The 26,567-nt window shown below is 57.5% G+C and overlaps 1 protein-coding gene across 7 annotated transcripts in view; it reads right to left on the reverse strand.

The window, feature by feature from the left end:
* Positions 1 to 26,567, reverse strand: part of CRISPLD2 (cysteine rich secretory protein LCCL domain containing 2) — a 124,328-nt gene that overhangs the window by 90,868 nt on the left and 6,893 nt on the right. For all 7 annotated transcript variants that reach the window (XR_013444450.1, XR_013444449.1, XR_013444448.1 and 4 more), the window contains exons 2-8: positions 18,310 to 18,624; positions 13,807 to 13,925; positions 11,185 to 11,317; positions 10,620 to 10,735; positions 8,117 to 8,217; positions 2,802 to 2,945; positions 1,141 to 1,201 (exon numbers count right to left, since the gene is read on the reverse strand). Coding sequence is in view for 4 of the 7 variants with exons in the window: in XM_078063806.1 (XP_077919932.1) it covers positions 1,141 to 1,201; positions 2,802 to 2,945; positions 8,117 to 8,217; positions 10,620 to 10,735; positions 11,185 to 11,317; positions 13,807 to 13,925; positions 18,310 to 18,549 (914 nt within the window). In the remaining 3 variants the exon portion in view is untranslated. The remainder of the gene's footprint in view (positions 1 to 1,140; positions 1,202 to 2,801; positions 2,946 to 8,116; positions 8,218 to 10,619; positions 10,736 to 11,184; positions 11,318 to 13,806; positions 13,926 to 18,309; positions 18,625 to 26,567) is intronic.

Genomic DNA, 26,567 nt, shown 5'->3' on the forward strand with positions numbered 1-26,567 from the left:
CGGGGACAGGTAAGCCACCACCCCTCAGTGCCACATGTTGCTGATCTCACCAGTAAGCTGGCTGCTTTTACTTCTGCAGGACATGCCGGCCAGCTGCTTGTGGGATGCGCCAGCCCTCGAGCGACCTCAGCCCGGGTCGCTCCAAGTCAGCTTCCGGACACTCCTGCCAGGGTCCAAGGGGGGCGCTCTCCCGGCAAACCAAATTCCAATGCCCCGTGGCATGAAGTGGGAGCTGCTACCTTCTCTTGTAAATAGCACGGTTCACCTTTAGAGGAACGGCTCCCAGAAGCCGGAGGCAGAGGAGTAAGGACCGCTCTCTACCGTGGACATGGTTTTCCGACCGTGAGCCCGAGGCTCTGCGTGAGGCCACCACACATGTTGGCCCTCTGCTGCCGGAAAGAGCAGCCTAGCAGCTGCCTGGCCAAAACCAAACCCGCCCTTCTTGGCAACCATTCTGCAACGTCTGAACGGACAATGCTGAGCGGGTCCATCAGCGAGCTGACCTCACTCGACTACCGGGGAACACCCGGGCAGGTCTTCCTCCAGCTTTGGGAAGATCAGGTTATATAGTGGGCCCGCCCTAACGTCCCCTGCACAGCACCCCGGGCCACTCTGTGACCCTCTCCACACACACCTCGTGAGGTCTCTATGTCTACAGCATCCATGATTCGGGCCCCTCCTCCCCACTGGGGACGAAACACTTAACTGCAATATATGTCCAGGTGAACGGAGACCCAGAGCCTGGGCCAACTCCCTAGTCAAAGGTTATTACCACCTGGGGGTGATTTTACCCCTCCAGGACGGGGGGGCAATTTCTGGCGCCATTTTTAGTCATCACAGCTGGAGGTGGGAGTGCTCCTGGCATCCAGTGGGTTAAGGCCCGAATGCTGCTCAGTACCCTCCAGGGCACAGAACAGCCCCGCCACCGAGAACCATCCGGCCCTAAGTGTCAGGAGCGCCGAGGTTCCGAAGCCCTGCTCTGGGCTGAGACACACAGATCACCTTCGTGGGCCAAACTCTTAATAAATGGTGGCAGTTGGAGGAACCTCAGAGACATCACGGTCAGTCTAACTTATGATCCGACCCACAACCCACAGCAGGCCCTTCAAAGGCACCAGAGGGGCCCAGCCCAGACCTTACCTGTTGCACGTGGACCCTTTGCACTTGTCCTTCATCTTGGTGTCACATCGGACAACTTGGGCTAGGAGAGAAGTTCAAGAACGCATGTCACACAAACAGGGGATAGGTCTGAGGTAAAAGATACCAGCCCGCACTCCGACGAAGTTTCCGGAACATCCTGGAATCCATGTCATAACCTGAGCGGAAGCACTGCCCAATGGCTGCAGGCATCAGCTGCGAGGTTCGAATCCCAGACCCGGCCCTTTAGAGTAGCCGTGTGACCTTGGATGCGTGCCTTCCCCTCCTCTGAGGTTCAGGGGAGCAGCGGGGACAAGTGCCGTGGGTGCTCTTTCTGTGAGCATTCACTGAGAAAGTCAGTGTGGCCTTGGAAGGGGGCCTGGCCCACACCACATGCCCCGAAGCCCCAGAGGGTTCCAGAAGGCTGGGACTCACAGGCCTTCTCCAGCCGAGAAGAGTTCTGTCGAGCTCTCCTTGTTTGTTTTCTAGTGACACATCAGAATCTTGGCATAGCGTTACAGTTTGATAGAGTGACACTGTCAGGCCCACGAGGACAGAGACTGGTCAGGCAGGGCAGGGACAGAGCAGCCCAAAAAACTAGGGGGGTGTGGAGAAACACGAGCACGAGCACGGCCTTGCTTGGGATGGGGGAGCCCTGTTTTATGCTATTGGGGGCTCAGGGGACACAGAGAATCCCAGGCAGACAGCCCAGGCCTGTGTTGTGCCCATACAAAAATGCCCCCCGGAGCCCCGAACCTTCCATAAAGGGGCTACATCGGGGACATGGAACACTGCGCTCCAGCTGGGGCAGGTGAGGGCAGAAAGAAGGAAGCTGCGAGGTGAGCGTGCGTGCAGGGCAGGGGAAAGCCGGGTGAGGGGTGAGCACAACATTCTGCATCTGCGGGCCTCCAGGAGCCTCGAGGGGAGCCCTGAGAGGCACCATGGTGAGGAGCTCAGAGCTGATATTAGGTGGCCCCCATGACTGCACATGATCCTCACAGCAACCCCACATGGGCCTTATTGCCCCCTTGTATGGATGAGCAAACCAAGTCTCACAGAGGCCAGTGGGGGTCCGAGTCACCAGCCAGTATGTGGTGAAGAAGAGCCAGAGCCCACCAGAGCCGGCCCCGGGGATGCTCGTCCCACTGGAACCTTGTTTTATTTTATTTTTTTTATTTTTTAAAGATTTTATTTATTTATTTGATAGAGATAGAGAGAGGGAGAGCACAAGCAGGGGGAGTGGCAAGCAGAGGGAGAGGAAGAGGCAGGCTCCCCGCTGAGGAAGGAGCCCGACGTGGGGCTCGATCCCAGGACTCTGGGATCATGACCTGAGCCGAAGGCAGCCGCTTAACTGAGCCACCCAGGCGCCCCTGGAACCTCCAGTTTTAGCCCAGCCCCCTTTGAAAGGCACTAACCTTGGGCTAACCTTGAAATGCTGCCAGGGGGCAGGGGGGAGAACGCCACCCAAGCACCACTCCTATGATGCTTGCTTTGGAAATGACTTAAAAATATCATTTTTTTAAAAATGTCTTAGGGCTGTGCTTTTGCAGCTACACCGCCCCCACCCCGTTCCCCACTGTTTGCTGACCTGGAGACCTCTCAGGCCTCCCCCCAGCCCCCCCAGCAGAGGCAGCCCGAGGGCAGAGGACGGAGCCCCGACTCACTCATGTAGGTCACCGCGGGTGCTTTCTTGGGCTTCGTGGGTCTGACCACCCTCGGCTGGACCCAGACGTGCTTCTCATCAGGAATGGGAGCCACCTCCACCTCATTCATCTCGTCTGTTTCGGGTTTGGGGCTGTACGTCTCTCCTTAAGAGTGCAGAGGGCGAAAAAGAGAACACGGTGGGGGGAGGATTCAACAGAAATGCACTTTACGGGGAAAACGGCAACTGGGAAAGTGGACTGGCTTGAGGTTCACGGTCACAAAGGGTCGGTTCAGCGGCAGAGAGAAAGTTACACTTCAGAGCAGGGCCGGCCAGGGGGAATTCTACAGCCAAGGCGAGGCGGCCGGGCTCTCTGCGCGCCGTGTTTGCCTTGGACCCAGGAGCAGCCGGGCCGCCCGGAGGCGCAAACCCCAGTGCCGCACCTGGGTGATCACAGTGGCTTCTCATCCCTCCTCCCGCACGCCACCACCTGCCCGAGGAAGCGGCTTCGGGAGGCTGCCTCACCCTCTGACCCCAACCTAGCACTGTCTGCCCTGAGGTCCCTCTGGCCCCCGGTATTCACTGGGGGAGGGGTCTTCCTCAGTCCGATGACCCGCGTCAGTGTCCTTGGACCACGCTGCGCCCCGGCGCCGGGCACACTCTGCTCCCATCTGCACCCCTGTGAGTCATCGCTCAACCAAGCCAACGCCTTTCTCTGCCCTGAAGCTTCGCTGCCCAACGTGTACAACCAGCCAAAGACCCAACTCCGGGTTAAAAACAGAGTTACTCCATCGGGTCCCAGTATGTTTCCCGCCCCCAGGATTATCTCTTCTCCAACCATGACCACAACCCCCAGGTTTAACACATGTTAATTAACCAAACAAATTCCATTTCTCATGAGCATCAGGGCATCTTCCAGTTTTTCTCCTGAGAGACACCTGTGGGCGCTCATCAGCACCCACCTGTAGGCCATCAGGGTACCCAACTGTAAATTCAGCCAACGCACAGGAAAGTCTTGCTGTTTTTATCTGCCTGCATGGCCTTGCCAAGGACTAACTGATGCGAACCTTTGTGGGGCGAGCGGGGGGAGCCCTCTCACCTTTAGTGTGCACACCCATTCCCCAAGGGTGTCTGAGGACCAGAGCTGGTAACCCCTGCCTTGGGAGCCCCTCCTGGGCCTCTCTGTGGCATGGGATTCAAATTCAAGCGGCAGCAAGTGCTCATGAACCCCCTAGCCTCACTCCCACTTCTCCTTAGGAGCAACGACCTCCCTTCTCCAAAGGGGGACCAGGTGTTTTGTGGCTCTGCAAAACAAGGATCCAAATTGAGGGCCAATTCTCCAGGGCTTTTCAAGGCTGGGATGTGCTGCATCTGTTTCACGGGCCAGTGCCCCCGACCCCACGCACAGCCGCCAGCCCAGGTGAGGAGAGGGGGTGGGATTTAAGTGGGAGGCGGATGGCAGTCCTGAGCCCCAGTGCCATCCTTATCAGAGCTCTGTTGATAGCCATGAGGCCACCACCACCTGCCCCTCCCACCAGCTGCAAACTCCCTGGAGCCAGGAACCAGCCTGCTTCACCCACCCCCCTGCCCCCACCCCAGACACCCAGCTCCCATCTACAGTTTTGCTCAACAAAATCTGCTGAATGAAGGATGAGCTAACCCTTAAAGAATTCTCTGAGTTCTTTCGGGGAAAAAAAAGCAAGAAGAAAAGAGTCCCAGCTGAGTTTAAAGACCTTCACGATAAGAATTCTGAAAGCACCATTTGGAGCCAAAAGCTATAGGCGAAATCTTTACGAAGACGCTGGGTTTGCAAACGCCGTTCGGCCCACATCTTCTGTCTCTGGTCTGCTCTTCCTGTCAATGTGGCCATTCAGCTTTGCCCTTCACCGAAAGCCAGAGCTATCTCTGGAATGAGCCGGGTTTTCTTCCACTGGCCTTTAGGATTTTTATACCTCATAATCGTGGCTTTATTCAGCCGAATATAGTTTGGTAAAGCCGTCTAAAGCATTTGAGGGCTCACTATTTAAGAAAATGGGCAGACAGTCCTTGCCCTCAGACATACACATGAAAAGTGGAATGCTTACCCAGAGGACAGGCTGTATTTGAGCACATCCTAATTAAGATCCCCTGTGTGGAGCAGCGCAGGCCTGGGGAAATTCCATGCCCAAGTTCACCGCAAGGTTACTGTGCGCACCATCCAGCTCCGGACCAGGGGTCTCGGGCCCCACAGCATTGCTTACATCGGCCTGCAGGTTCCCACCTGGTTCTGTAGGTGGGGACAGAGCTCGTGGCTAATGTGTACGGGGCCCACACTGCATGATTCCCCGCCAGCTCGACACTTCCTTGGTGTGCTCTCCTTGCTCCCTTGGAGGCCTGATCAGCCCCATTTCACAGACAGGAAAACCGAGGCTCAGAGAGGCTAAGCTACCTGCCCAAGCTCACACAGCTGAGTGTCGAGCTGCCCGTCCAAGAAGCCCACACCCTTGATCACCACACGGTTTCACGGTTTCACGGTTTCAGGCTGGAGAGACGGAAACATCTCGAACGGTCTATCTTTAATTCTGCTCCATTTTCATTATAGGTCAAGGCCTTGCCAGGCACCCTCAGTTGGTGCTTATTAAGTAGCTTATGCAGATAAGCTGCTTTACGGGAGACTTTCCTCCTGGTTAGCTGAGAAAACTGGGATGCCTGCCAAGGGGACTTGGGTGTTTTCCACCAAAAATAAACAAGCACAAAGGCTTCATTGGGTGGGTAACCCAGCATCTGAGGTGACTTTGTGTGCGTGTGTTCTTTGAAAATGACTGTGTGTGTGTATGGGCAGCATATGCATTCAGATGGCCTGCAGAACACAGCTGCTCCATGACCCTAGAGCCCTCCGAGCAAACTGACAGCTGGAACAACAGGCGATCAGGGTTCCAGGAGAGTCTGGGGGCAGAAAGAGCACAGAAGCAGGTGCACTGCCTGTGCAGTCAGGGAAGGCTCCCTGGAGGAGGTGTGACACCAGAGCTGTGTTTCCAAGGAGAGGAAGGTATCTGCCAGGCTCACCACATGGATGAGCCCCCAGGCAGGGAGAGGGCCTACAGTCCCCACCAGGGGAGGAAGGACCCCGTGCAAGGTGCTAAGTGCAGTCATACCTCCCCACCCCCACCTCTCCGAGAGGGTAATCAGTGTGTTTATAAGGCACTACGTGTGGCTTGCCGTGTTAGCAACCCACATCCTTCTCTCTGCGTCCTCCCAGCAAAGCTTCTACAGATGGACTCTTACTGCCACTGTTATGGATGGGCAGACTGAGGCCCAAAGAGAGCACGCAGTTTGCCTGAGTACGCACCTCCGATAACCATGGAGAAAAGAAAGAAACCCCGAGCCCGAGCAGCTCTGGCTTGTGTGCCTGGAGCCCCTCGTGGAGGAGCTGACGGGCCCTGAAAACAGCCCTGCACCGAGATTAGGCTGGAGCAAAGAACAGCGGGAGACCCAAGGAGAAGCCTCAACAGGCCTCGCTCTCCCACGGTCCCCAAATCAGCACTCGGGATCTGACGGGGGACTTGCCCCTCCCAGAGGACTGGACAGGAGCCACAGGCCCTGCCTCCCAGGGACACAGGGAAGGGCCCAGACACCAGCCTCCACCCACGATCTCGTCCTGCCCTGACCCCCACCTCCAGGCAGGGAGACTGAGGCTCAGAGAGAGGGGGCGGCCTGCCCAGGGTCCCGCGGCTGGAATGTGGCCGGCATGCTGTTCCTAAAGCAGGTGTGCCGGGCTCTAGACCCCGTGTCTCGTGAATGCAGGCTTCGGAGCGGGGATATCCGGGGGGGAGGTTCACTAAAGACAAGCGTGTGGAGCCCCGCCTCGGAGACAGAGAAGAGGGGTGGGCCAACGGGAGAAATTACAGTTAACAAGCCTCCCTGTCTCCGGGGCTCATGACCACGCCGCCCTCGTACCTACGGGCGCCTGCAGGTGCTCCGGCCCCTGTGGGAAGCACCCTCCCCTGCTCTCACCCCGAGGCTCCATCTCCCTCCTCGACGGCCACCTGCTCAGGAGGCCTTCCCTGACCCCGCCAGATGACAGCCAATGCTCTTGCTGTAAGCTCCCTGGGAAGACACATGTCATTGCTCGTGGCCATGACCCCACTTGACCCCAGTCTTATGAGGGTAGGGCCTTAAGTGTCAGGTCCCATGATCATCCCCACAATTACCACCTGGCAACGTCCTGCACGCGGCAGGTGCTAATATAACACATCCACACCGAATGCGTGGACTCCCTCACTGGAGCCTGACGTACCCAACGGAAGCCTGGTGTTGTCATGCCCGTCTTTGGGCAGAGCGACCGAGGGGTCTGAGAACCAGCCTCGAAATCTGCCCCCTGGACACTCCACTGCCCGTGGATGACACACGATCCAGGGAGCAGCACGAACAGGTTTGTCTCACGTCCGGATCCTTGCACCTCCTGCCCCTCGGCCCCCACAATGGGCAGAACCAGCAGTGAACAGCTGGCCGAGACAACAGGGCCCCTGGGCCACGACCGGGTCTGGGACCCCCACCCTAGCCCACCCGTTTCTGTACCCCAGAGCCCACCGGACTGACAGGGAAAGCCCGGCGTGGAGAGCCACCCTCTCCTGCTCGGCCGCGCCTCGGGGAGACCCTGCCTGCTGTCACAGGGCCTGCCGGGGCAGCCACAGGGACAACACGTCCCGAACACGAACACCTGGTTAGCCCCTCGGGCCCAGTTCCGTCCCCCTGGGACAGAGCCCGAGAAAATACTGCAAAACGTGAGCAACACTTTAGGCCCCAGACACGTTACTTCTAGTAGCGGGGACAGTGGAAACGTCCCGAGAGGCCGACTAGAAACAAGGGGTAGGATACGTGGCGGATACACGGCCCCTGAAAGCGGGGCATCTGCCCAGGCCGCGGCGGGGAGGGAACCGTGAACATTTACGGCAAATCCAGGCGAGGCATCGGCCAGAGGCAAACAGGGTGGAAGGAAGGAGGCCATCAAGGAGAAAGGCCACCCCTGCCCAGCCTGGAGGTCACCTGGCACGGGCACAGTCTGGTTTGTTGTGTATTTAAGCCGTGAGCGCCAATGACAGCAGGGACGCGGGTGCGGCCAGCACCCAGCTCAGGGTGTGGCCACGGGAGAGGCCTCCTCAGGGGACACGCCAGCGCAGCCCCGTGTCCCCAGGGAGCCAGGGGGCTGAACCCCGGGACTGGAGGGGGGGATCTGCCCACCACGTACGGCTGCACAAGCAGGGGGAGGGGGCACCTTGACTTCAGTGTTCCGTTTTCCCGTTTGACCCACAGACAGAGGGGACAGCCACTCGGGGCGGCTTCGAAGTCACTTCCTACCTCGGTAACACAGGTTGTTCTTACAGCTGCCTCCGTAGCTGGGCGGGCACTCGGAGCAGGGCCGGCCGGTTTTGTACGGGGCTTCTCCGATCCAGTTGCCCCTGCGGACACACCAAACACACCATCAGGAGGGGCCGCCACCCGAGGGCCGGGGGCCCCTCCTCTCCCCCTTCCTGGGCCGTCCAGGGGAGGAAGGAGGGTGTGTGTGCTGGGTAAAGGGGGAGAGGCAACTGCACGGAGCCTAGAGAATTCTAGAAGAATGCTGGTCGGGAGCTGTGACACATCCTTCCTCCCCAGCACCTTGGTCCCCTCGTGTTGGGGTGTGTGTTACCATGCCCCGGGCCCCACATCTGCCCGTGTCCTGCCTTACACAACTCTGAACACTGTCCCCCACCCCCCACCCCAGCCCCAACCCCTTTGTACTGGAAAGCTGCTGAGCTCCCCCCTGTTAAGCCGTTTCTCAAAGGAGTAAAAGTCAGCATGTTCTAGGGAGTACCTCATGTTTACTAAGTTCCTACAACCAGGTCCCCCCATCCTTCCGACACCCAGGAGGGATGTGCTGGAATTCCATCCTTTTTTAGAGGAGGCCACTGGGGCTCAAAAAGGTTAGGTGACCTGCCCAAGGTCACACAGCAAGCAAGCGGAGGGGCTCAGAGCCTTTGAGCACTCTGCCCTCGCGGTTGGGACCAAGGTCCCTCCTGATGTCATGGACACCGTCCCACCTCCCTCTGAAGTTCCCAGGCAGGAAAACTGGAGGCTGGTCAGGGCCTGGTTCTCCGGGGGCCAGGTAGCAGGTGCGGAGCAATATCCCCAAGCCCCTCTCCCAGAGCCTGGGCCTTTGGCACACAGGCTGGAGCCATGCGTGACCGGGGAACAGTCTCTGTGACTCCTTCTAGAAACTTCCTTCGGGGTTGACCTGGTTGGTCACCCATCTGTTCACTCAGGAAGGCAATCCAGAGCCCCGCTACTCAGCTCAGCCCGGCCCCGGCCACCCTCAGCCTCCCTCCGCTGAGCAGTCCAGAGCGACTCCCCAAGTTGGACCCCAGCCATGCCCGCCGTGTGACCCCACCGCTGCCCTCAGCCCTGGCCCTCTGTCTCCTTCTCTGTAACAGGGGCCCCATCGGGAGGTTGTGTGGTGACAGAGTGATGGCGTGGAGGCCCTCAGACCAGGGCCCTGCTCATGGTGAAGGTCGCGTGCTCTGCGAGCGTTTGCTGAATCAACAAGCTTGTCAGGTGGCGTTTCTGATGGCTTTCCAGGGAGGTCGGGGGCCTGGCTCAGCGACCTGCATGGCCAGGGGCTCAGACTCTTGAGGAAAGAGGCCATGGATACCACACAGCAATCAAAACGGCCCATTGAACAGGCAACACTATGCACAAATCTCAAACGCACGGTGTTGAGCAGATGCTGGGCCCGAAAGAGCATACGTGTCTGGTCCGTTCGCGTGAGGGTCCAAACCAGACACTGACCAATGCGGAGAGATGTCGGATGGTGGCACCTCTGGGGGACATCCTGGGCCCCTGGAAATATGCTCCATCTTGAGCTGGGGGTAGTTACAGGGCTATATACGTACCATACGGACTGACTGTGCATCTCCCCCCCCCACCCGTTAATTCCTGCGTTGAAGCCCTGGGGGGGCTGTGTGCGGAGACGGGGCTTCCCAGGAGGTAAGTGAGGTGAAATGAGGTCACGGGATAAGGCCCTGATCCCCCAGGACTAGTGTCCCTAGAAGAGGAGACACGAGGGAGTCTGAAGAAAGGCCACGTGAGGACACAGGGAGGAAGGGACTCGCCGGCATCCGGCCCCGCCGTGCCTCCTCCTGAGACGCGCAGCCCCTGGGCCTCGGTCATGGCCGCCCGCGCCGGCTAGCCCACGCAGACACGTGTGGGATTCATCGGGCCGCACGCTTAAGACTAGTGTGTATCATCCATACGTTATTCTTTTTTTCAAGAAAACAGCTGGGCGCTGAGAAAGGCAGAACTCTGTTTCTGACAGGATCTTCAGGTGTTTTTTTTTTTCTTTTTTATACAGAGTGGAATCGAAATATCCCTCACGCCCCAGCGGCCACTCTGCCGGGGATCCCACCATCGTGGGCCAGTTACTGCTCGTCCACGGGGCTGGCGTGCCCCCCAGCCGCAGCGATGACCTCATCCACCCGCCCTCACGCCGGGCCTGTGGGCTGCCAGACACTTGACGGAGAGCATCTATTTTCCTCCTGACCTCAGCGATTCCTTCTCATCCCACCTCCTCACGGCCACTCCTGACCCGAACCAAGTAAGTGAGGTCATCCTCATGTCATTCGGTCACTGAGCAAATATGCCTCAAGGGCATACTGTGTGCAGGGCCCGGTGCTAGGCGACGGCCGGCCCCATGGCCAGCATGCAAACCACAGGCCATACACAGGGAGGGCAGTGCTCCAAGAAGCAGCACATTATTTGATGAGCAAAGGTCCTCCATGCCAGGCAAACGCATCCCAACCCATACAACCATGTTCCCTGTTCTTACTTTGGAGAGTAATTGCAGACGAGGTAGACTGCATTCTCCCAAACATCTCCCCAAACGTTCATCCTCTCGCAGGTGTTCACAGCACAGCCAATCTTGTTGGTGGTGGCCCAGACTATCTGAAAAGATGACATCCACGTGTCAGAGCCAGGGACAAGGCAGAGCGGGACAACATAGTCTGGCCTGGATCTCCAGGGTGCTGGCGCTAAAGGCGTGTATGTTGTGAAGGGGTGAAGGACCAGACTTTTTCTTAAACCCCCTGAAGATCCATGTTTGTTAAACACACACACACACACACACCCAAACAAAAACAAACCACACACGAGGAAAATGTGCTAGCGATGGAAAATTGCCATACAAGTTTCTAGCGCTTACTCCCCGTTTCTGTGCTTGTGTCACAAACCCAAGCTCAGCCCAGCAGCCGTACTTTAAATAATACCAAATTAAAGGAAAATATTATGGTGATGACAGAGCAGTTTTCCAACTGGGTAGCAGTCCTGCAGGGCCAGGTGAGTGATGGGGTCTGGGGGTGCTGGGCTGAGGCCTCAGCTCGGGCCTCGGGGGTTACCTGTGTGTAGTGGGTGCACATGGGCCCAGAGCACCTCTCCGGACACCAGGGGTTGCACTCGTGGGGGTAGGGGTAGGTGTAGTCCTTCACCTCGTCATACCAGGACTGGACATGGAAGCCGGGAGAGCGGTACCTGAGAGGGCAGATCAGCTAGTTACGTCCCAGCCACCACACACGCAATAGACCGAGACCACAGCTCACGGCACAGCCACCCACGGGGCGGGCTGGAGAAGGGGCTGCTGTGGGCAAACAGCCCCAAATCCTGCCCAGCACCTGCTGTAAGTGCCTATGACCCAAACTTGCAAGGAGCTCACCTGGGCATCCCCGGAGTGCCTGGGTTCCAGGAATTTCCCTGGGTGGCCCACACGCCACCTGTGTGTGCAGGAGACATTTGCCTGGCCCCCAGTGAGTCATTGTTTATATTACAATTATGTATTTATGCCCATGTACATTTGGGGAAATACATGTAGCCCACGAACCCCCGATTTCTCAGATATGATTGTTAAAACACAACTTGATTGAAAACGTGAGTCCCTTTAAAGTCAGTGCAGAGAAAAACAGTGAGTAAGTAACTGTCCAGGTAATGCACAGAAGGGACGCCGGGGAAGGTCTGAAAGCTGCAAAATAGCCGGCTATGGGGGACAGGGCACATGGGTCCCCATCACCCCCGAACAAGAGCCTAGAGGCTCACGTTTCTCTATCATCGTGACTGGCTTCATTTCTCAGCTGCTGGTGGGGGGACCCAAGGACTCAGATACAAGGTAGAAAATGAACTGAAGATGCAGAAACCTGCAGGGATGCAGAGCCCTGCTGTCACGTGGGCAAATCCTTTCCAAAACTTCCTATTTAGGATCTGATCCCCTGAGCCCTCCCTCACCCCCACCCTGGTCATCACCATGGGTGGCCACGGCCCCCTCGCTCGGCCCCATCCACCAGGTTGGCATCGTTGCTTTCTTCCCAGGAAAGAAAATAAACTGAACACAAATCACTGGTCAGCGTCACCAGCAAGTGTAAACAAAGCGGTTTCGATAAAGAGAGAAGACACGAGGGGTCTGGCCGTTTCTGAGAGCACTGTGGTGAGCCGGGCAGTTAGAGGTCTTGTAACAATTACCATCAGAGCCCAGAGCGCATGGTGGTGGTCAGTGACGTGGCCGGGGCCTGCTTGGAGAAGGACGCTGGCAGCCACGGAACCACGGAGCCACAGGGCTGTGTGGGGACACCCGTGCCCGTCTGATCCCCCAGAGTGCCACGGCCAGGCTGCTGCAGGGGCCCGGAGAACGAAGGGGGCTCTTTGGGAAAGCAGGTCGGCACTCAGCGTCCCGCAGGGGCAAGCCCTCTGAGCCCCCCGCCATCAGTCCCAGTACTAAGCCTGATGCAGCAACAGCAAGACCAGATCCAAGAATGGCTAACATTCGGCCTGTCGGCTCGATGGCCCGAAGGCAGCCTTGACAATGATCACCATGACGGCTACGGAATAGAACTGTCTGATACCATATGAGAAGGGGAGAAAGAATTAAAAGCTGTCCTGGCCACCGTTACCACGAAGTAAAAATATGCCAGCCCACAGCCAGATGCTACACAGGAGTCCAGGAATATTCTGGCTGCTGAGCCAGGCCAAAGGAATGATGGGTTTTTTCCCTGTAGACATTTTCTTTTCATGCTACCGGAAGACTGATTTTACAAAAAGCAGAATTCACCAGAAGACAACAAAAAAAAACCAGGTGTTAATTCACTTCCGTGAAGTCTGGACCCCTCATGACACCTGCTCAGGTTCTGTCCTGGAAAAGCACTGACCAAAAGGAAGCCGACCATTGGCAGCCACACTGAACGCAGGCGCTTACGGAGCTGGGGAATATCTGGGCTGCAAGACAGGCACCCTGTGCTTTGAGGGGATACTTCAAGTCCGGTCCAACTTTTCAACGATGCCGGCAAAGCACAAGTGGGCCTTGAGCCCCTGGCCAGCCCTGGGTTCGGCCCCAGAGGACTTGCGTCCACAGCATGTTGTCTGGCTGGTTGATGAGTTTGCACCAGCGAGAAGGCACGTTCCCCACATCCCCTAAGGAAACCAGCCCTCAGCTGGGTGGGTGCTCAAGTGCGTGCATCTTAGAGACCATGCTCAAGAGCCTCCTCCGGGCAAGGGGGCCTGGGTGGTGAGGGCGAGCCTCCCCATGGCCAGACGAGGAGGGGAAGGTGAGGGACAGCTGCTCGCCAGGTGGAACCTGGCTGGGCCTGGAGAAGGAGCAGAACCCAGACGTGCCGGGGCAGAGAAGACACTCTAACCAGCACTGCATAAGCAACATCCCCGTGTTCCCAGCTCACCCGGCCAGCTCCCTGCCGCAACGGGCTCAAGAATCCTTTCAAGGCAGTGGGATGGAACCCCCAAGCTAGAAACCCCGAGCCTGGTGATCAGTGTCTGGAGCCAACAAGCAGCCTCGCATCCGTTTTGCCACTTACTTGGAAGTGACCCTGGGCACTGAGCCTGTTTCCCCACATTCAGACAGGCACGGGGGATCCTGAGGACTTAAACGTGACAACAGACAGCGAGCACCAAGCCCAGCACACAGTAGGTGCTCTGCAGGGGCGGCCAGTTCACAAGCGAGGGGGGACCACGGCGGCTCTTACCTGCCCCAGTGGACGGCCAGGTTCTGCCCAAGGGACACCAGCAGACTGGTGGGCCCGTGCTCCCAGAGGCACTCGTGAGCCCACGCCGCCGCCGACCGCTCCAGCTCCTCGTCCCAGGTCTGCAGGGAGAGGAAACACGGGCCGCCAGGGTCAGGGATGGTGTAAGAACGAAACCTGCAGCCACGGGCCCCGCGTGGACCCCACACGGAGCCCAGGCCAGGTCTCCGTTCTCGGACACTGGGGTCCACGCAGATGTTGGACGGGCTCCTGACCCAGCAAGCGGGGAGGGGCAGGGCAGCAAAGAACTCAGGGCAGCCCAGCCCATGGCGGTCCTCGCAGTTCCTGCTCTGGGCTCCCCCTTGGCCGGGATGCTGAGACAAGCCCCTTGCCTGGGGGTGCCCTCGGTGCAGCCCTGTGAACATGCTGAACACCACAGAACTGTATGCTTAAAAGTGGTTGAAAGGGTGAATTTTATGTTTTGTGTATTTTACTGTTCTAAAAAGAAAAAGGAGCAAGAAATGCCTCCGTCCCAGCCCATCCTGCTCTCCTGCGGCTCAGGCCACCCGGACCCAGGGGGAGGGGGTGGGGGGCAAGGGCAGGGTCTGGGCCAGAGGATCTGAGACAGGCTGCACCTCCCGTCCTGCCTCCCCACCGGCCCAGGAACGCACATAACTCCCCGGGAAGGAATACGGTGAACAAAGCAGGGGGCTCATTGCCCTCCGGTCAGCTGCTGTCCGTCCTCCTCCCAGTCGCCAGGCGGGCAGGCGCTGTTCCCTCTCGGGGCCGCCCCAGCCCCCGGCACACAGTAGGTGCTCATGGGAAGACGGTCAGGCAGAGCCCCAGGACCTGGCCGGGAACGGGACACTGACGGCGCTAACTGCGGGCCCCCAGGACGGAACATCATGAAGCCGAGCACCTCCCAACCTCCTGCCCAGCCGCCTCTTTCCGGCCTCAATGCCGGAGATTGAGGAACATCCAGGGCGAGTCCTGGCCTAGGGCAGACGCCCCTGCGGACCTGGGGCACACCCCTGGACGCAACCCCCGTTTCGGTTGCAGTGGATGTTCTGGGTACACTCGGACATCAGACTCCTCTCTTGACGTGCCCACCAAGCACTGTGTCCCTTCTGCCTAGGATCCTTCTCCCAAGCCTGGGACAGCCTGAAGTGGGGAGGGGACAGGCTGCCTTCGGGTGGGCGATCCTCCTGCTGCTCTCTTTCCTTAGCAGATCCAAGCCCCCGCTCCCACCGGGAGACCCCGTAGTATACCGTGATGTTGGACTTCCTCCTTCCTGTCTTCTGGACTTGTGCATCACCCGCTCCCCAATAAACTACCCGAACCAACTTGGTGGCTCCATCTCTAAGCAAGCACCCGCTGATGCTCCATGAAGGAACAGACGCCATCCACTGCGAGGGGAGGGCAGTGGGGACAGGAGGGAACACCAAGATCCCTCTGGCCATGGCCAGCTAAGGCCCTTCCCAGAGTCCAGGGAGGCAGGGCAGAGTGCGTGCAGGCGCTGACCCCACCCCGAGGCTCACTAGCTTCTCAGAAGTTCACTATTTATTCTGATCAATGTGAACCTTGTGTGCCTTCGGTCCGCATCCATAACATTTTCTACAGCTCAGCGGGGATGGCTGTAGGGAGGGCCCTGGCAGATCTCTGGGGGTTAAGGCTTCCGAAATTCTGGCTAGAGGTAGAGGACACAGCCAGACAAGGACCCAGCTCTCCCCTCCCTGCTTTCGAGGCCTCCTTTTGGGCCCGCCCTTCACCTCCCGCCCTTCACCTCCCGCCCTTCACCTCCCACCCTTCTCTTGGCTCCAGCTGTGCCTGGCACGTAGTAGGACCTCAGAGAGGCACAGGTGAACACTCTCTACCCCCCAAAGGGAGGACTGGGGCAAGAAAGAGGGAAAGAGCCAGGCAGTGGGGGGCACTGGTGAGAGTGTGGGGCCAGGCCCTGCCCCTTGCTCGCTGTGTGACTGTGGACAAGCGGCTTCACCTCTCTGAGCCTGTTTCCCCACCTGGGCTCATGATGTCGCCGGAACAGGATGTGGGGGACGGTTGAACGAGCAGGCATCAAGCCCCCAGGCGAGGTGCCGAGCAGCTCTCAGTAAACAGTACCTGGATATTAAGGAAATTAACTTTCTCAAGCACCTACTACGTGCCAGGGGCAGGGTTAGGCCCTGTACCTGAACACCTGCCACTTGCCAGAGAACAGTATTAGCATCACTTTCTTATTTCATTCTCAGAATAAGCCCTTGAGGTTAAGTTATATTTTCCCACTGTTGCAGACAAAAATACCCAAAAAACAAAAAAAACCCTTGAGGCTAAGGGAGGTTAGGTAACTTGCCGAAGGTTACACAGCAGGAAGTTAGAACTTTAACAACCCAGCTTTATCTGGCTTCCCAGGGTCTCATCTTGCTCTGCATGCTGTCACCAAGGGCTGGTCCCACTCCACTAAAATAATAAGTCACTAAAATAGTAACAGCAACAGTATAGTTAACACTTATTTAGCACTTGTGCATTATCTCATCAACTCCTCCGAACAGTCCTATGAGAAAGGTACTTTTATTGTCCCCGATTATGCAGGTGAGGAGACATGAACACAAAGAGACTAACTAATCTGCCTGAAGTCACCCAGCTACCAAGCGGCAGGCTGGCTCCAGAGCCCGTCCACCTATAAAACCTCAGAATAGGGTGTCTCAACTCTTTGGAGTTTTAATGTCCGCCTTTCAGGGCTACGGCTATTTCAAAAGGACCACGGCCGGAGCCCCAGCAGCCACGGCTGAGCAGGAAGCTGGATTTTCAAGATACTTTCTCAAATGAGTGCCCCTTGTTTGGGTGGAGACCGGAACAGATAGGCAGGCCTGGGGTGGAGGGGCTGGGCCTCGTGCTACCTCCCTGCCTTGGGGCCCCTGCTCAGAGGGGCCAACACCACCAACGAAGGCCCAGCTCCCCTGACAGGCAAGCCATTTAGACCTAAGGACCCAGATCCCAGCTCCACCCCTGAAATAACACAAAATAGACAGGAAAGCATGGCAGGCTCGTGAGAGGCTGCACTGACGTTCCCTGCTGCCTATGTGAGCCCTGCTCACTGCACCGAATCTTCCATACAGCCTGGACAAGCACAGAGTGGAGACCTGAAGACGAGCGTAAACTGAGCCTGTTCCCGATAGGAGGCAGGAAGCAGCCAGGATCCCCGGGCTTTGGGGCTCAGTCAAGCTCCCTGCTCCCTGCTGGGCACCATATAGGGCCTTGGGGTGGGAGACGGCCCAGGAGGAAGGCCAACCTATACAGAGAGGTGGAGAGTGTCCTTTCCCCCCCGGGGACCAGGCCAGGTGTCAGGAAGGATGGGGGAAGAGTCCACACCGAAAGCCACCAAGAATTCTACTCTAATTCTCTACGTCTTTAACCCTAAAAAGGCCTGCACCAGCTGCTGATGCATTAGTATTTTGAAGGGGTGCCCGCTCTTCCTAAGATTAGCACAACCCCTTCAGAGTAAATGCCTGGGCCATGTTCTTGAGGGAAAGAAGAAATGGTTTCATAACGAGTTCCCAAAGGACAGCCTTGCTCCAAGGGTGTTTGCCCAGAAGGGCAAGCCTTTCATCTGCCCTGTAGCCAGTGACGGGCCACCTCGTGAGGGCAGAGACGGCGACACTGAGGGGCTCCCAGGCACGCGGGGTGCTCCCTGATCACGAGCACCACCTACATCAGAGCCCAAGGCACCATGAAACGGGACAGTAGAGTCCAGAGGAGGGAGAGGAGCTGGGTTCTGAGTGAGGCTTGCTTACGACGGGATAAGGCATGAGGTGGGGACAGGACTCCTGGGGGAGGGAGGGCCTGGCGGCATCTTCGGGGAACACCGAGTGGCCTCTCAGGACAGATGAGCTCGTGATCGAAGGCCTCCAGAGCCAGGCAGGAGCATCTGGGCTCCATCCTGGGCACAGAGGGCCCTGAGGCTCCTGAGCAGGAGACAGGCTTGCTGAAGGTCAGGAAGGGCGCAGGAGGCAGGGCTCAGGGCGGGCCAGCAGGGGACAACGTGGGAGGTGAGAAGCCCCAGGGCTGATCGAGGTGTTGGGGGGACAGGCTGGGCAGACAGGAAGCGGGCAGGGGCAGTGGGGGTGCCAGGGTTTAAACTGGGCGCGGGATGGTGGCTGCGAGCCTGGGTCCTGCGGTCCGTTCTGCCACTACCGTCTCTGACCTCGGGCCTCAGTTTCCTAGTCTATAAAACGGGAGAAAAGCCGCAGGTGTGTCACGGGGCTGGGAGGACGGGAAGCGGTCCTGGCGGAAACAGAGGGGCGTGCGTGGATGTGGGGCCGGAGGCATGGGCTTGGAGGGCCGGCTGCCCCTCTGCTCCTTACGCATGGGATTTCCCCAGGCTCACGGGAGACCCTCCACTGTACCCCCTCTGCCAGCCCCTCGCTGACAGACACCCCAGCTCTCACGGACTCGGCCCCGTTGCTGCTCAGACGGAGGAGGGCGGCGGATGGGGCTGGATGAAGCGCTTACCATGTACTCCATGTTGGAGGCCGGGGGGTACACCTGGCCCCTCAGTTTGTTGTGAAGCATGAGGATCTCCTCCTTGTCCGACCTGGGGATGGCCCTCCGGACCCGGGAGTGGGGCTTGTCCTGCTGGTATTTGCTGAGCAGCTTCTCCAAGTGGGTGACGTTGGGCAGGAAAAAGCCTTGGGCTCCGCAGACCAGCAGCACCAGCCCCAAGGGGACGACTCTGTTCAGGACACAGCTCATGGCGCCACGCAGGGAGCGAGGACCAGGGGGACCAAGCAGGCTGGGCTCTTGAGGCAGCGCTGGGGCGCGGAAGCTCTGAAGGAAAGCAGAGGGCAGTGGGGGGAGAAGTCGATCAGTCTTAAACCAGCTCCAGCGTGAGCTTGAGCAGTGAACAGCTATCCCTCTCCCCACTTTGCAGACGTGAAAACCGAGGCTCCCAGAAGCTCAGTAACCGAGGTCCCACAGACAGGAGAGGTGGAGCTACCCTGGTTCCTCTCTCCCTAGACGGTCACAGAGTGTCCGAGAGGACAAGGCAGGGCTTGAAAGAGTGTGTTTATTCACACATCTCGCCTCTGCTTCACCTCCAAGGGAGAGTCCGTCAGTCACAGGAGCTTTCCTGGGCATCTAGTTTGTGCTATAGACACTGCGCCTTGCCCCGGGGAGCTCCCACTCGGGCTGGGGCGAGAGACGAGGAAAACCACAGTCCCCACCTGCGGGGCAGCGCTGACCGCGGGCGAGGAGCTGGAAGAAGGGGCTGCGGAACCCCGCCAGGGTGCTGACCCGCCTGGGACCCCAAGGGGCCGTGTCCTTCCATCAAGGCTCCTTCGGTCTTCCCCCACACGAGCCGCAACCCGCTCTCATCAGTTGAGTTGGCTAGGTTTGCAAGACAACATCCAGCAGAGGCATCGGCAGGGGCACAGCGCGGAGGGGCAGGGAGGCAGAGTGCGAGGCTGAGCATGGCCAAGGAGCCATGGGAACCGGGCAGTTCCCACTCTGACCCTGGCAACTCTCCAGGGTCCTGACCGAGCTTCAGACAAAAATAACCACCATCCAGCAGGGAGGCCCGGCATTCTCTGGACTGGATGAGATGCAGCCTCCCTCCGGGGGAGTTCCCTCTGGGGCAGAGTCCCGGGGACGGGACGGCACAGAAGGCCGTGTGTGCGCTCGCCTGCCCCACTGGGAATCAAACCAGTAATGCAGACCCCTGCGGTCCCGACTCCTCTCCAAGATTAGTCGCACCGCCATATATGAACATTTCCCAGCTGCAGAAGGCCAGGCTGACGGAGATGCCAAGACACTGACGCTGGACTGCCTTCGGTGACGCAGCAAGAGCAGAGACCCACGTCACGGAGCACCCACTGGGCGTCACGATGGCACGGGGTCTGCGGCACTCTCCGCCTCAGCAGCTTCAGGGCCAGGTACCCCCGAAGGCATGAAGCAGAACTGCTCCTAGGACTCAGCTGTGATTCCACTGGACTAAAGCCTGGGTGGGGTTTAAATCACCAGTGGGCACCATTCAAACGACTCTCATGGGGGGACAGGTAAATAGACGGCGGGGCAGTCAGGTGGAGTATTACACAGCAGGGAAAAGGAACAACCTAGAGCCATGTGAACGTCAGCATACGTAAGTCCCAAATCCAGTGTTGGGTTAGAAAAGTAAGTTGGAGAATATAACACTAATGGTCCTATTTACGCCAACTTTAAAACATACAGACCACAGTTTGTATAACTTACAGGTACACATGGATACAGACACACACACATATGTGTATATTACATGTGCATATCGTATACATATATAATACACACATATACATGTGTCTGTGTGTACATATGTGTACATAGGGGTGTTTATATAGTAAAACCACACCTGAACCCCAGACCAAGTTCGTGGTGCTGGTTGACTCCAGGGTGAGGGATGGGGAACTGGGAAGGAGAATATGAGGGACCTCATCTCAATCTTTAACATATTATTTGTATTTTTAAAATCTCAAGCAGATAGGGCAAACTGTCCACCTCTGTTCACTTTAGGGGGACAGGCTGAGTTGGTAGGAACGGCAAAGCGGTAGCCCAAGGAGGGTGGGTGCAGGGGCCGGACCTGGGTGGGGAGCCCATGCCATCCTTTGGACGTCTCTGGTTTTTAAAAATTTCAATTAATAAAAGAAAACAAAATGCCGAAGCATGAAAAGACAAGGAAGCAATTGCTGGTTCCATGTGCATCCTTCCGGCGTGTTCTCCTGAACTGGTGAGACCTTATTCCAAAAGACAAGACAAGCCGCCTTCACTGTGCACTTGATGGGGCCGCCTGAGCCCAGCACTTGGAGGCTGGTCCTTGTCTGCATGGCCCCACAGAGAATTTGTAAAGCCTCAAGGGCAGCTTTTGAGTTGGGAGCACCGTTTCCGGGGTTTAGTCCCACGCTCCCCACAGAGAACACAAAGGACAGGAGACGAGACATTTCTCCAAGGGCCTCCTTGGCCTCACCTCAGCCAGTCACCACCCGGGAAACACAGATATGCCCTGGGTCGTGCCACTCACAGCGTCGCAGGGGAAGCATGCCCATCGCACTGTTGGTTCTGAGAGTGGCCTGGCCTGGCGAGAGCTCAGGGGACCTGGGGGTCCTCGCTGGGTAGGAGTGAGGCCCAGATCATGCCGCTCCTGCTAAGTCTGGGCTGCAGGACGACACCAAAGGCGTTAGCAGAACCATGAGGACAAGGTGGCCAGAGGCTCTCCTCCCGGGACCCTGCACAGTGCTGCTCTAGACTGAGCTGTGGTCCCCCAGATTCACAGGCTGGGGTCCTGACTCCCAGAACCTCAGAATGTGACTGTATTTGGAGACAGGGCCTTTAAAGAGGTCATTAAGTTAAAATGAGGTCACTAGGTGAACCCTGATCCAATCTGACGGCTGTCATCATAAGAGAGGGGATTGGGATGCAGACACCCACAGAGGGAGGATCCACAGGGAGAAGGCAGTGTCTACAGCCCACGAGAGAGGCCTCAGGGGACAGCAGCCCTGCCCACAGCGGGGGCTCACGCCTCCAGAAGTATGAGAAAATACTGGATGAACAGGACTGCGGTCCCAATACCCCACTGGCCACTGTGGGAAGGAGGTGGGGGGGGTGCAAGGTAAATCAGGAGGCCAAGGCCCACTTCCCAGGGGCATCACCAGCACCCTGGGCCTGCGCAGCCCCTCCAGCCTCTGCCGCCCCAACAGCTCAACCAGAACTTAGGGCCTAGACACTCCAGCCCCTTTCCCACCCACCATCAGACAATTTAAACCCTTTCTTATATGAGATGCGTGCACTGTCCGAGGCTGCTCGGGGCTTCCCAGGGACAAGTACAGTCCCCGACAGACCGACCGGGGAGGCTGACACTGAGGGGGACCTACTGCACACCAGTCCCTGGATTTCTCATCTCACCCACCTGATGATCCAGAGGCTTGGGTTCTACTGCTTCCATTTTACAGAGGAGGAGACTGAGGCCTCTGCAGTGTCCGGAAGAGCCCAAAGTTGTACAGTGGGTGAGCAGAAACTGAGCGCTGGGACGCAGCCCATCCCGCCCCAGGACCCTTTCCTTACGCTGCCCTGTCTCCCCAAGAGTGGGCTTCCTGGAGTGCCCGGCACCAGCCTGCAGGGGAGGGGGCCCCGCGGCAGCCCCGTCCACGCTGGCCTGCAGGTCAGATGGTGGTTCCTGGTGGTTAGAAGACACCTGTGTGTCACCCCCAGGGGACTAAAACCTTACATCATGGTGACCTTTCACCAAAACACGCCTCCATCACCGGGCCTGCACGCATCCAGCCTCCCTCCATCGCTGCACCTGTGACTCCCACGTGGCGAGCTGACCTCCGACCCCGGACATCGACAGATGCTCTCTGAAGAGCACTCTTTGGACCCCTGGTTCTCCGAGGCTCGCCAAGGGCAAACCTCATTTCTAGAGAAGGCCTCCTCCACTCTGTCACCCCCGGCCTGTCTCCGGTGGCTGGAGTCACGCGTCGCGGACCACTGAACAGCACAGCCGAAACGGCGCTCCTTTGCCACAGTTGCAAACCCAAGCCCGTGACCGTAGACAGGACTCCTGAGAACGGGCCAGATGTCAGGCCCCCAGGGAGGTGGGGAGGGGGACCAAGGACGCTTTCAGGCCCCAGGGCCCGTGGCAAGACCCCAGCCTGGCTGACGAAAGCCACAGGGAATCAACTTCCTACAACACTGCCCAGGGCCCCTAAACACACCTGGAGCCCACCAGGGAGGTGGCGGTTTCTGACCCTATTTTACAGGAAAGAAAACTGAGTCCAGGAGACACTGCCTGGTGTTGGTGAGGCCGTGCAGCCCGTTGGAGGTGGAACCAAGACGTGAAATCCAGCTTTCTGAAAGCGTGGGGGACTTTCAGCCCATGGCCGGGGTATCCGCTCTGCAGCCACCCCGCCGCCCCGCCGGGGCTGTGTGGGCCCAGAGGGGATCAGCAGACCCCCATGTTCCCAATCTAGCAATGGCACCTCCTCAGGGTCACCTCCTGGGCAAGGCCGCCCGCAACCCCGCCTCTTGGGAGCAAGTGACAGAAAGGGAGTGCGCGTGGGGCTCCGTGCGTCACGCCACCAGGGCTCTGCCCGTGTTTGGGAGCGTCTGCCAGGAAGATGAATCTCAGCAGTGCGTTTGTCGGCCGGCAGCTCTGAGCTGTGCCAAAGCTCTTCCCTCTGGCACATGCTGTTCTCACAGCTCATCCCACGGCCCCAACCTGCCCCCTCCTCGCCCCGGGCCAGCCCCACGGATTCCTGCTCTTCTGGCTACGATTCAGCTCCAGGGTCACAGCTGAATCACGCCCCAACCACACCTGTCGGGCTTGTTCGCCGCTGAATCGCTGACATCTGACACGTCGGTGTTCAATAAATATTTATGAAATGAATGTGTGGGTTGCATCCTCCTGAGGAAGTCAGGAGAGCCGTCTAAGGACGGTGCAGGGTGCAGGCCCTCCGGGAACACCGAGCTGAGTCAGCTCCTGACGCGGCCCCTCGCCGGCTGCGTGGCTTGGGCACGGCGTGTCCCTGCTCTGGGCCCGGGCTGCCACGTCTATATGGTAGACGGGAATCACGGGGCTCGTCTGACCTCAGCGATTCAGCGGTCAATAAGCCAGACAGGTCTGCGGACATGCTTCAGCGCCAGGAAGCTTCCAGAAAGCAGCATCCTTTCATCTGAGGAGCAGGGCTTCATCCGCCTGGCCTGGTTAGGGTCAGGGGATGAGCTGTGTGATGAGCAGCGAACGAGATCATGAACATGGGTGCTTCGTAAGCGTTAGCTCTATTAATGAGGATGACAACACTACGTGCACCGCAGAGGCAGTGTGTGAAGAAGTTTCTAGAAGCCCGGGATGAATGACGGGGAGTAAACACCATTCTCTCTTCATTACAGTATTTCACAGCCCCACCTCTGCCTTAATACAAAAATCTAATTTTTAAACATCATATTAAATGTGTAACGCATGTGGGGTTTAAAAACTGTCCCCTAAATTCGAAACACACTTTACTCAAGACGTGCCTTGAGCCATGGCCACTTTCTCCCCAGCTTTCTGGGGAAGCAGGTTCCGAGACGTCATGAACTGTCGTGAAGCCTGGCCGGCTCGGGGTCACGAGTGCGGGGCCCCACGTTGGACTTAAAAATTTTAAAAATCAAAACAATAAAAAGGAACCAGGTCTGGGGCATTAATGTTGACTCTCTGGGCAGGAACTGCTCATACGTATGTTCATGGTCATTTGCACTGATGACAATGACCCAGTTCACGTGCCATGAGGGCCGACGTGCTCCTTCCGGGGCTCAGTCTTAGCTGAGTCAAGAAGCCCTAGGTGCCCTAGATCTCACCACGGCCGCATCATGTCTGCTCATACTATCTGCCTTTCCCACCATAGTGTGCACCTGCTGAGGGCTGGAACCAGTGTATGCCGGTAAATGTCCAAACACCGAAACTCCAAAAAATAAAAAAAAATAAAATCACCCTGATATGTAGTGTTTGTCAGGTCCCTCGGGACAAACATTCCCACGGTGGCCAATTTCAAGCAACCCATGTGAGATCACTGACGGTGGAATTTCTGGAAAGACGCGAGATGGCACATCATTGTGTGGTCTTTCCGCCACAGGGATGGGACAGGCACCGATCACCTCACGGGCAGAGACGGCAGTGAAGTGTAGGAGAAGGCTGGGACAAGGTAAGTTCTGAGTTTTCATTACCTTCGTTGTAAAGAGGACTTATGTTAACTGTAAGTTCATGTCATTTGATGTTTAAGGGTGGTCTCTGAAAATTTAACAAAACGCAAGGAGCCGGTCCCAGCCCACCGCTGGCTGGCCCTGAGTCGTGTTCCAGTTCACAGCCCAGTGAGTATTAACTGCTCCACAAACATTTGTCACAAACACCATAGCCAGCCGTTCTGGATGCGACCCTGCAGTGGGTCCTCCACTCCCGCACTCCACAGGCTGATGGGGTCACGGCCTCTATGGGCCCTGTCCTACAGGTGAGGGAACCGAGGCTCCAGACAGAGAAGCCACTTGCTCACAGTCACACAGAATGTCTGCGAGTGCCGATGCATCGTCACACTCTTGCCGCTGGCCCGAAGGTGAGGTCTCCGAAACGTCAGGGCAGCTCTAACCTCCCGCCCATGTCAGCCGGGCTCATTCAGGAACACGTCCGCCCCATGTGACAGCAGCTAGCCCGAAAGGCCAGGGGTGCCCCACGCTCTGCTCTTCCTCGGAAGCACAGAGGGGAACGCAAAATGTGAGTGGGGCCAAGGGCAGATCACAGTCATACCCACAAACCACCCAAAATTCTAGGAATGAAGCCGTGGCTGGGAGGAGGGAGGAGGGACACCCCAGCATGTCTGGGGCAGATCCCGGGACTGGCCAGAACCTCCAGGGACGAGCATCTGGGTAAGCACCAGACACCCAGGATGTGGGGGGGGGATCTCCCCTCCTCGATGGGATCCATTCGGTTTTCCTTAAACTCTTCCCCATGGAATTAGGGCTGGACACAGTAGGAGGCAGGCTTTTCCCTTCCCTGCAGCCTCCCCACCCCCAGCCCTGGTTGTCCGCAACTGAAGACAGATGGCCAGCAAGAGCCTATGCGAAACCCATCGATTTTTTTTTAAAGATTTTATTTATTTATTTCAGACAGAGAGAGAGAGCGAGAGTGAGAGCGAGAGAGCATGAGCACAAGCTGGGGGGAGGGGCAGAGAGAGAAGCAGGCTCCCAGCTGAGCAGGGAGCCCGATGCAGGACTCAATCCCAGGACCCTGGGATCATGACCTGAGCTGAAGGCAGATGCTTAACCGACTGAGCCACCTGGGTGCCCCTCGATTTTTTTTTTAAGATTTTCCTTATTTATTTATTTGAGGGAGAGAGGAAGAGCAGGGAGAGGGGCAGAGGGAGAGGGAGAGAGAGAAAATCTCAAGCAGACTCCACCCTGAGCATGAAGCCCAAAGTGGGGCTCAATCTCACAACCCCGCGATCATGCCCCGGGCCGAAATCAAGAGTCAGACGTTCAATCAACTGAGCCACCAAGGCATCCCTCAATTTCTTAAATACTATGTGGAGAATATACAAAATCTTAGGCAAAAGGAGAAGAGAGCTCATTTTGCAAAAAAAAAGAATTAAAAACCAGATGTGTTTAATATAAACCAAGATCATAAATAAGCCATTTTAAAGTGACTGGATAATAAATCAATATATTCTCAAAATACCCGATATCTGACTCCAGGGGCCCCTCGCCTGCCTTCTTGCCCATGTGTGGATGTTTAGCAAAGCTTCAGATAAACATCAGGAAACCACGGGCTCCCAAGGACTGCTCCAGGGCCGTGAGGAAAAGCGTGGATGTCAGGTCAGACCCAGGTTCGAACTGTGGCCTCACCATGTAGAGCCTCGTGCTGCCCAAAAGGTCCCTCGGCCTCTGATTTTCCAGTTCCTCAAGGGGGACAATGAGGCCCTGAATTGCTCACAGGGATAGAGGAGGGAGGGTAAGAAGAGGAGGAGAGAATTAGTGGTTCTGGAGCTGTCTACTGACGGTCCTTCCTTTCTCCTGGGTGAGTTCAGGCATCTCAGATCCTCTCTGCTCCGGTACGGGGCTGACAGCACCGGCACCAGCCTCCTGCCTGCAATCCCTGATTCATGGTATCCGGTGGTATCTGTAAGGGTGAGTCACAGCCCCTGGCTCTGAACCAAGCTCCAAGACACACGGCTCAAGAATCCTGCAGCACCAGGCTATGGACCCTCCACACCGCCGTGCAG

Source organism: Halichoerus grypus, chromosome 15, assembly GCF_964656455.1.
Source record: "Halichoerus grypus chromosome 15, mHalGry1.hap1.1, whole genome shotgun sequence".
Lineage (NCBI taxonomy): Eukaryota > Metazoa > Chordata > Mammalia > Carnivora > Phocidae > Halichoerus > Halichoerus grypus.